Source organism: Coregonus lavaretus (genome assembly GCF_964263955.1).
Source record: "Coregonus lavaretus genome assembly, contig: HAP1_SCAFFOLD_2148, whole genome shotgun sequence".
Taxonomy (NCBI): domain Eukaryota; kingdom Metazoa; phylum Chordata; class Actinopteri; order Salmoniformes; family Salmonidae; genus Coregonus; species Coregonus lavaretus.
The window spans coordinates 1-10,209 of record NW_028165045.1 but is presented as its reverse complement, the minus strand read 5'-3'; the positions used below and the strand labels follow the sequence as shown (position 1 = coordinate 10,209).

Below are 10,209 nucleotides of genomic sequence, written 5' to 3'. Positions count from 1 at the left end.
ACTGTCTGTTGTTACTATAGTAACTCTGGAGATATGAAGTGGTGCAGGATGGGTGGTGATTGTGTGTGGTATTCTGGGACTTTACATGGAACAGTGACATTAAAGGATATCAGTCTGGCCAACAACAGAACAGTCTTAACAGTGACTATGAGTGGACTGAAGATGGAGAACACTGACTGGTATTGGTGTGAAGTGGGAGAACTAGAGATGCCTGTTCACATCACTGTCAGTCAACCAACTGCTACACAAAACATCACTGCTATCAGTAAGTACTTTCTGTTTGGGTCACAAAAATAGTTTAATATCCATAGTTACTTCACATCAAAATGATGTAATTTTCTTACATTAGTATCACAATGAAAATATGTATTTATTCCATGATTTACTTCTTGACATAGATGATATTCAGTGAAAATCTGCTACTGTTTTCATAATCCTTGACAGCAGATTCACTTTGTTTCATCGTCTGAAACAAATTGGAATATTGACTATGAATGTGATGTTGCTATTGTCGTATCTGATGAATGGTGGCCATTATTGCTGTCAACATAGAGTCCGTATATGCTGCATCGTGTTAGAGGCTTTTATTAAAATCACGAGGTTACAGCATAAATGACAGGTGACATGACACCCGGGGAGCGACGCCTCCGAATGGCTGCTCGCTCTGCCCCTCCGTCGTGGTTCCCCCCTTATATATAACCTTCCGAGATGTGAGTGGCTCCCTCTACTGTCCAATCCCCGTGTCTACAACACACTTCCGGTCTTGTTGTATGTGACGTCACACCCAAAACATTCCCTCTTGATACTAACAAACAACATTCCATTTCTTCATGAAAAACATTTAACAAAGGCATAATCTTCAGATACGATACTATACAACCTGACTATTTGGTATACCAGTAATTTCATTAATGGCATTGTTGTTTTACCTCACAGCAAACCAAGCTGAGGGGAACATGGAGGAAGTCCACCAGAGGTTATTATCACTCATTCAGCTGTATTATCCCACATATTATGGCAATTGTTTGATAATATGAACACAAAGAAACATTACAATTCCATCATACACTACAACAGTTAAAGCTAACCAAACTCCCTTCCTAAATGCATATAGAGACTGTTAGCACTTCCTCTTGGTTGGAACATTTCTTTGGAGAAGTAGCAGCAATTTTTGTGTTATTCTCACTCATTTGCAAGGACAAGTTGCACACTTTAAAAAAAACAATGTTATTTGTATAGTAATTATCTCAATAATAATAATGTAAACTTCCACACATGTGAATAGCTAAATAATTGTTCCATTTATCACAACAGTGTAAACAACAAGTTATTACTTTTTCACAAATGATCAATTTATAATGATCTATTTTAATTGTGTTTTTGATTCAAGTTCTTCTATGTAATCCATCAGGTCCATAGATGTGAAAGTCCTACTGATTCCTTGGGGCATGTTGGTGGTGGTGACAGCTGGTATCCTAGTCACATGGAATATGTGGACAAAGCATAGTAAGTAGTCATTTTATGTGAATATAAAAAAGGAGAATAGTTAAGAAAAATACCAAATGTGTTGACATTGTGACCAACAGTATATTGCTTAACTGTTATTGATCTTGAATGGCAAAAAGTATTTTGAGGAATTGTCTATAAGAAATCTATTCAGAGGTATTATTGTACTATAACAAACTCAGAAGTAATTGACATCTCCCTCTTTATTCCAGAGGACAATAAGGCCAAGGACCAGACAACTAACAACTCAGTGGTAGGATACACTTATTTTATTATATTCTATTATTTTCAACCATCTGCTTTTCTGTTCATGATTTGGGATCATCTACCATTTTACTCTAGTGTTACCTCTTCAGTTGGTTATCAATGAGTTGACATAAAAGGTCCCATATTCTGAACCCAAGGTCTTATAACACTCAAGACGTTGAAAAATGATGTTTAAAAGACAGAGAACAGAAAGCTGTCAGTTCACTAAATATATATGTGACTGCATCCTATCATGGAAACAAACTGTGGTTTAGCTGGTAAATAGACAAGTCCTGTATCTCTTTGCTATTTATTTCTTTGCAGTCTGCTGACCCTGAGCCGGACATTTCATACAGCACAGTGAGCCAAACCAGAGAAACAGCACAGCAGGTACAAACTGAATAAACCTGGTTTTGGTCTGTGGAGATCTTGGACTAGTACCAATCACTCCATCTCTGCATGGAGCTAAGGTTCTCTCTCTCTTTCTCTCTCCTCCATTTCTGCAATGTGAGCTTGGGTTCTCTCTCTCTCTCTCTCTCTCTCTCTCTCTCTCTCTCTCTCTCTCTCTCTCTCTCTCTCTCTCTCTCTCTCTCTCTCTCTCTCTCTCTCTCTGTGTCTCTCTCTCTCTCTCTCTCTCTCTCTCTCTCTCTCAATTCAATTCAATTCAATTTTTCATTTTATGGGCTTTATTGGCATGGGAAACGTATGTTAATATGGCCAAAGCAAGTGAAGTAGATAGTAATCAAAGTGAAATAAACAATAAATATTAACAGTAAACATTACACTCAGAAGTTTCAAAAGAATAAAGACATTTCAAATGTCATATTATGTATATATACAGTGTTGTAACAATGTGCAAATAGTTAAAGTACAAATGGGAAAATAAATATACATAAATATGGGATGTATTTACAATGGTGTTTGTTCTTCACTGGTTGCCCTTTTCATGTGGCAACAGGTCACAAATCTTGCAGCTGTGATGGCACACTGTGGTTTTTCACCCAGTAGATATAGGAGTTTATCAAAATTGGGTTTGTTTTCAAATTCTTTGTGGATCGTTGTAATCTGAGGGAAATATGTGTCTATAATATGGTCATACATTTGGCAGGAGGTTTGGAGGTGCAGCTCAGTTTCCACCTCATTTTGTGGGCAGTGTGCACATAGCCTATCTTCTCTTGAGAGCCAGGTCTGCCTACGGTGGCCTTTCTCAATAGCAAGGCTATGCTCACTGAGTCTGTACATAGTCAAAGCTTTCCTTAAGTTTGGGTCAATCACAGTGGTCAGGTATTCTGCCACTGTGTGCTCTCTGTTTAGGGCCAAATAGCATTCTAGTTTGCTCTGTTTTTTTTTGTTTGTTCTTTCCAATGTGTCAAGTAATTCTCTTTTTGTTTTCTCATGATTTGGTTGGGTCTAATTGTGTTGTTGTTGTTGTTGTTGTCCTGGGGCTCTGTGGGGTCTGTTTGTGTTTGTGAACAGAGCCCCAGGGCCAGCTTACTTAGGGGACTCTTCTCCAAGTTCATCTCTCTGTAGGTGATGGCTTTGTTAACGACGTTTTGGGAATCGCTTCCTTTTAAGTGGTTATAGAATTTAACGGCTCTTTTCTGGATTTTGATAATTAGCGGGTATTGGCCTAATTCTGCTCTGTATGCATTATTTGGTGTTTTACGTTGTACACAGAGGATGTTTTTGCAGAATTCTGCATGCAGAGTCTCAATTTGGTGTCTGTCCCATTTTGTGAATTCTTGGTTGGTGAGCGGACGCCAGACCTCACAACCATAAAGGGCAATGGGTTCTATAACTGATTTAAGTATTTTTAGCCAGATCCTAATTGGTATGTCAAATTGTATGTTCCTTTTAAAGGCATAGAAGGCCCTTCTTGCCTTGTCTCTCAGATCGTTCACAGCTATGTGGAAGTTACCTGTGGCGCTGATGTTTAGGCCAAGGTATGTATAGTTTTTTGTGTGCTCTAGGGCAACAGTGTCTAGATGGAATTTGTATTTGTGGTCCTAGCACCTGGACCTTTTTTGGAACACCATTATTTTTGTCTTACTGAGATTTACTGTCAGGGCCCAGGTCTGACAGAATCTGTGCAGAAGATCTAGGTGCTGCTGTAGGCCCTCCTTGGTTGGTGACAGAAGCAACAGATCATCAGCAAACAGTAGACATTTGACTTCAGATTCTAGTAGGGTGAGGCCGGGTGCTGCAGACTTTTCTAGTGCCCTCGCCTATTCGTTGATATATATGTTGAAGAGGGTGGGGCTTAAACTGCATCCCTGTCTCACCCCACGGCCCTGTGGAAAGAAATGTGTGTGTTTTTTGCCAATTTTAACCGAGCACTTGTTGTTTGTGTACATGGATTTCATAATGTCGTATGTTTTTCCCCAACCCCACTTACCATCAATTTGTATAGCAGACCCTCATGCCAAATTGAGTCAAAAGCTTTTTTGAAATCAACAAAGCATGAGAAGACTTTGCCTTTGTTTTGGTTTGTTTGTTTGTCAATTAGGGTGTGCAGGGTGAATACGTGGTCTGTCGTATGGTAATTTGGTAAAAAGCCAATTAGAAATTTTTTCAGTACATTGTTTTCACTGAGGAAATGAACTAGTCTGCTGTTAATGATAATGCAGAGGATTTTCCCAAGGTTGCTGTTGACGCATATCCCACGGTAGTTATTGGGGTCAAATTTGTCTCCACTTTTGTGGATTGGGGTGATCAGTCCTTGGTTCCAAATATTGGGGAAGATGCCAGAACTATGGATGATGTTAAAGAGTTTAAGTATAGCTAATTGAAATGTCTGTGTCTGTATATTTTATCATTTCATTGAGGATACCATCAACACCACAGGCCTTTTTGGGTTGGAGGGTTTGTATTTTGTCCTGTAGTTCATTCAATGTAATTGGAGAATCCAGTGGGTTCTGGTATTCTTTAATAGTTGATTCTAAGATTTGCATTTGATCATGCATATATTTTTTGCTGTTTGTTCTCTGTTATAGGGCCAGAAAGATTGGAGAAGTGGTTTACCCATACATCTCCATTTTGGATAGATAGCTCTTCGTGTTGTTGTTTGTTTAGTGTTTTCCAATTTTCCCAGAAGTGGTTAGAGTCTATGAATTATTCAATTACATTGAGCTGATTTCTGACATGCTGTTCCTTATTTTTCCGTAGTGTATTTCTGTATTGTTTTAGTGATTCACCATAGTGAAGGCGTAGGCTCAGGTTTTCTGGGTCTCTATGTTTTTGGTTGGATAGGTTTCTCAATTTCTTTCTTATGTTTTTGCATTCTTCATCAAAACATTTACCACTGTTGTTACTTTTATTTGGTTTTCTGTTAGAGATTTTTAGATTTGATAGGGATGCTGAGAGGTCAAATATACTGTTTAGGTTTTCTACTGTCAAGTTTACACTATTACAGTGGAACGTTTTGTCCAGGAAGTTGTCTTGAATGGATTGAATTTGTTGTTGCCTAATTGTTTTTTGGTAGGTTTCAACACTACTTTCCTTCCATCTATAGCATTTCTTAATATTATTCAGTTCCTTTGGCTTTGATGCCTCATGATTGAGTATTGCTTTGTTCAAGTAGACTGTGATTCAAGTAGACTGTGATTCAAGTAGACTGTGATTTTCAATCCCTGCAGTGTTGAGCTGAGTATCTGAAGTTCCTATACTCTGTATTCCTATGCATGTCGCCATATGTTTCCCTTCTGTCCTGTCCATTTCTCAGAGTCCAAACCCAGACAGCCACCATGACGTGATGTACAGCACTGTGATGCCTGATCAGTTCAGGACAGAACAGAAGGTCAACATATGGCTACATGCATCTTGGGTCTTAGACAACATTATGGATGTTACTCATAAAACGTCATAGCCTTGGCAAATTTGCATCTGTTTTAGAAAACAATTGTATTTACAGTTTCATTTTCTTTCTTGGAACAAGCAATAGATAAATGTACACTATAACAATACAACAATACGTTTTTGTTATCTGGGTCTCTCTCTACCAGCAGGCCCCATTTCCTGAAGATGATGATGATGTCACATACAGCACTGTCATCCCCCAGCACAAGGCCCAACTAAAAGTACAGGCCAAGGTAAAGCTGCTCTGCTGATTAGCCACAGCTAGTATTATGTTATCAGAAACAACAGTAGGTGATAGTTTTTTCAGTGTTAATATAGTCATGGTTATGTCACCATTATACCTATAAGCATAATATATCACCTTTATGTCACATATCACAATTACAACTGTCTTTCACAGAGAACTGTGTTTTAAACTGTACTCTCCATTATAACAGAACTGTCCCTGTTCACGTCTCTACCTGTTCCTCCTCTGTAGGCAGCAGAACCAGATGATAATGTGGTCTACAGCTCACTAGCTCTACAGGTGACCACACAGGTCAGTGTTGGTGTCTCCTCTGTCTGTTGTACCAGATGATGCTGATCTCTCAACAAAGATACAGACAACACCACATTGCTATGTGTTGTAAACGTCACTCTTTAATCACACAAATCTTTCTTAGTCTTTTTAGTTTTGCTGCATGAAAAACTGTATAATCACGTTGTGACCAGCTAACCACATTGTTTTCAGTGTGTATCCATAACATTACAGTGTGCAGTGTGCCTGGGTTTAGGGTGAAGTTGCCCCTAGATGCTGATCTTGGGTCAGATATATAAAAAATTTTAAAATCCCACTAAAGGTTAAGGTTAGGATTGGGGGAGGGGAAGCTGATTTTAGATCTCTATCTATTGGAAATGTCACCACAGTGAATGTGACTGAATGTTACATGTTCTCTCCAGCAGAGGGCAGCAGCAGCACAGCAGTGACTGACTGAGTGACCTTGGTGGAGTCCTTATCCTGGAAGGACAGCCCACTCCCCTCTACTGTGTCACAACATCTATCTGCCTCCAATATGCTTCTGTCATACCTCTTAACCCAAGCCAGAAAGACCCCTCTATCCTTTTGTGTCCATAAACTACTGAAGACAGTCTGCTGTGTTTGTTTTCATTGTTACCACATATATGTTATTAGTTATTTTCCATCCACCTTTTACCCTTGTCACTTGTTTTTTACATCATCATCTTATTTCTGTCACCTAATTAATTGTCCTATGCCTGTAACTAATCATGATCAAAAGTATAGATAGTATAGTATAGTAGCTACTATGTATAATAACTACTGTACTGCGATAATAAAATGTACTATACTGTCTATATTGCACAATGGACATTTGTCACACCTGATGTGTATTTTTAATGGATTATCAGATAAAATTGAGTTAATCATGAACATATAGTTAACATTCTTTGTGACTAACTGAATTTGGCCGTTTGTTTTTGTCTCTCTCTTCAAACACAGTGAAGGGAGCAGCACCAGGGTTGAATAGAGTTTGAGCTAGACCTTTGTCTCCTTGGTATCTTCTTGATTGATTACAGCATGAGGGGGTGAGGTTTGTGTAATTTAGGGCCTTGTCATGTTTAAACTAAACATGAGTGTGTGTGCAAGACAGGGGAGCGGGTGATTGGTTGGAGTAATAGTTCAGCCGTCCTCAGGGACAAAGGAAGTGGGCGGAAGAATAAAAGAGCGGGAAAACTGAAGAGGACTATATAAGATGGAGGGAGACCTTAAGGATGTGTGCCCCTCTGCAGATTGGTATCGGCTTTGTTGAAAACTTTAATAAAGTCATTTCTTGATGCAACAAAAACTCTGTAAGACCTTATTTGTAATAAAGTATAGTGGTTATTTTCCACAACACACCCTGATCTGTTTCACCTGTCTTGTGCTTGTCTCCATCCCCCTCCAGGTGTAGCCCATTTTCCCCAGTATCCCCTGTGCATTTCTACCTGTGTTTTCTGTTTGTCTGTTGCCAGTTTGTCTTGTTACGTCAAGCCTACCAGCGTGTTTTTCCCGTACTTCTATTCTCTCTAGTCCCTGTTTTCTAGTTCTCCCGGTTCTGACCTATTCTACCTGTCCTGACTCCGAGCATGCCTGCTGTCCTGGACCTATCTGACTCTGACCTGGTTTACAAACCTCTGCCTGACCTGACCCTGAGCCTGCCTGCCGTTCTCTACCTTATTGACTCTGCCCTGGATTACTGACCTCTGCCTGCCCTTGACCTGTCGTTTGCCTGCCCACTGTTTTGTAATAATCATCTATGATTTGAACTGTTTGCATATGGGTCTTATGCTGATTCCTGATAGTACAAACTGGCTGACCCAGCAGACTCGGACAAGCTCTGCGACGCCGTCTCCTCCCACTGAGCCACCATTGCAAGACACGAGGAGTTACTTCACAACCTTATGGAAGGATTCCAGACCTTGGCTGAAAGCCACGGCTGTGCTTGCCATACATTGCCGGAGAAAGTCAGCAGATTGTCTATTAGGCAGCAGCCACTACTTTAATCCCCCAGACTCTCAGCAACCCCGCCACCAGCGGCATTTCTTCCCACCCTACCAGGGTGTCCCGAGAACCTTGCTTGCCTCCGGAGTGCTATGCTGGAGATTCTGGAACCTGCCAGGCTTTTCTCTCCCAGTACTCCCTCATCTTCTGTTCCGGTTGCCCTCGCACGTCCTCAATTTCCACCTCGCCTCCAAGGAATCGCGGAAATCCCCAAAGTCTACACTTCCGAGTGAATCCGATGTCACCCGAGTTCTCTCAGAAATCACAGAGGGTTGCCGACTCGCCTATGCAACTTGGCAGAGCTAGATTGTCTCCTGCCGAATGGTTACACAGAATGAACACCTAGGGCTGTCATTATATTTCTACCTGTCCTGTAAAAAGACCCGGCTCATCAGGAGGTATGAGTACACTGGGGACTCCCTGGCTGCAGGGTGTATCCGTCATTCTGCCTCCCCCGCCGGCACAGGGTTCTTCTTTGTGGAGAAGAAGGACAAAACCTTGCGCCTGCGTATCGACTACCGGGGCCTGAATGACATCACGGTTAAAAAACGTTACCCACTTCACCTCATCGCCTCGGCTTTTGAGTCTCTCCAGGGGGCTACCATCTTCTCCAAGTTGGACCTCCTGAACGCCTACCATCTGGTAAGGATACGGGAAGGGGACGAGTGGAAGACATCCTTTAACACGGCTAGCAGGCACTACGAATACCTTGTTATGCCATTCGGACTGACCAACGCTCCTGCAGTGTTCCAGGCCCTGGTTAACAATGTTCTCTGTGACATGTTGAACCAGTTCGTGTTCGTCTACCTCAATGACATTCTCGTTTTTTCCCGCTTGGCTCAAGAACATGTCCTCCATGTTTTTCAGCACTCACCTCTCCCAAGGTCCCGTTCACGTGGTCTCCAGCTGCAGACCAGGCGTTCTTGGACCTCAAGCACCGATTCACAACCGCCCCCATCCTAATCCATCCGGATCAGTCCCGGCAGTTCGTGTTGGAGGTCGACGCCTTGGACATCAGATTGGGGTCTGTCCTGTCCCAGCGTTCGGCCCAAGACCAAATGTTGCATCCCTGCACTTTCCTCTCCCATCGTCTCAACACCACTGAAAGGAATTACGACGCGGGTAACCGAGAACTCTTCACGGTTAAGATGGCATTAGAGGAGTGGAGGCACTGGTTAGAGAGGAAGGAACACCCTTTCATAGTGTGGATGGATCACAAGAACCTGGAATATCTCCACACCGCCAAGCGCCTCAACTCCAGGCAATCTCGACAGGCCCTGCTATTCACTCGGTTCAACTTCACCATCTCCTTCAGCCCGGGATCCAAGAATGTGAAGCCGGATGAGCTTTCACGCCTCTATAGCCCCTCTGCTACACCAACGGAACCTGAGACCGCCCTACCCTAACTCTTGTCTCGCGGCTGCATTCGTCTGGGGTATAGAGAACCAGGTCCGTGAGGCGCAGTGTTCCCAGCCGGACCCCGGGGAGGGGGCCCGGTTACCCAGATGTTTGACCCGGACTCTGCCTGGTCCCCATTTCTGGAATGGGCTCATTCCTCCCGACTGGCCAGCCATCCTGGCTCCAGTTGGACCCTGACCTTTGTACGACTACTTTTTTGGTGGCCCACCTTCGTTCATGACGTCTCCATGTTCATCACCGCCTGCACTGTGTGTACTCAGAATAAAATTCTAAGAAAAGCTCCGGCTGGCCTCCTTCAACCTCTTCCCGTTCCTCACCGCACCTGGTCCCATATATCCCTGGACTTCGTCAAGGGTCTCCCTCCATCAGATGGCAAAACCACTATCCTCACGTTGGTGAATAGGTTTTCCAAAGCCGCCCACTTCATTCCCTTTCCCAAGTCACCCTCAGCCAAGGAAATGGCCCAGCTCATGGTGCAGCACGTCTTCCGGATCCATGGACTTCCGGTGGTCTCCGATCGCGGTCCTCTGTTTTCGTTCTGGTTCTGGAAGGCGTTCTGCACCCTCATTGGGGCATCGGCCAGCCTGTCCTCTGTTTTCACCCCCAATCTAACGGCCAGTCGGACGGAGACAATCAGGACCTGG

At 42.7% G+C, this 10,209-nt stretch overlaps 1 protein-coding gene across 1 annotated transcript; it reads left to right on the top strand.

Annotated features, from left to right (window-relative positions):
* The first annotated feature begins 255 nt into the window (after nucleotides 1-255).
* LOC311116362 (uncharacterized protein) lies at nucleotides 256-6,623 on the top strand. The gene is made up of 8 exons (XM_084191449.1): nucleotides 256-265; nucleotides 937-976; nucleotides 1,412-1,506; nucleotides 1,719-1,759; nucleotides 2,077-2,142; nucleotides 5,754-5,840; nucleotides 6,086-6,145; nucleotides 6,547-6,623. The coding sequence occupies exons 2-8, from the start codon at nucleotides 957-959 to the stop codon at nucleotides 6,571-6,573; spliced, it is 396 nt and encodes a 131-aa protein (XP_084047575.1). The 5' UTR covers nucleotides 256-265; nucleotides 937-956; the 3' UTR covers nucleotides 6,574-6,623.
* The last annotated feature ends 3,586 nt before the right edge of the window (nucleotides 6,624-10,209 follow it).

Coding starts and splice junctions, on each gene's coding strand:
- LOC311116362 (XM_084191449.1), top strand. CDS start 957: ATGGAGGAAGTCCACCAGAG. Junction 2,143..5,753: donor CCAGAGAAACAGCACAGCAG/GTACAAACTGAA, acceptor TCTCTCTACCAG/CAGGCCCCATTTCCTGAAGA. Junction 5,841..6,085: donor AACTAAAAGTACAGGCCAAG/GTAAAGCTGCTC, acceptor CCTCCTCTGTAG/GCAGCAGAACCAGATGATAA.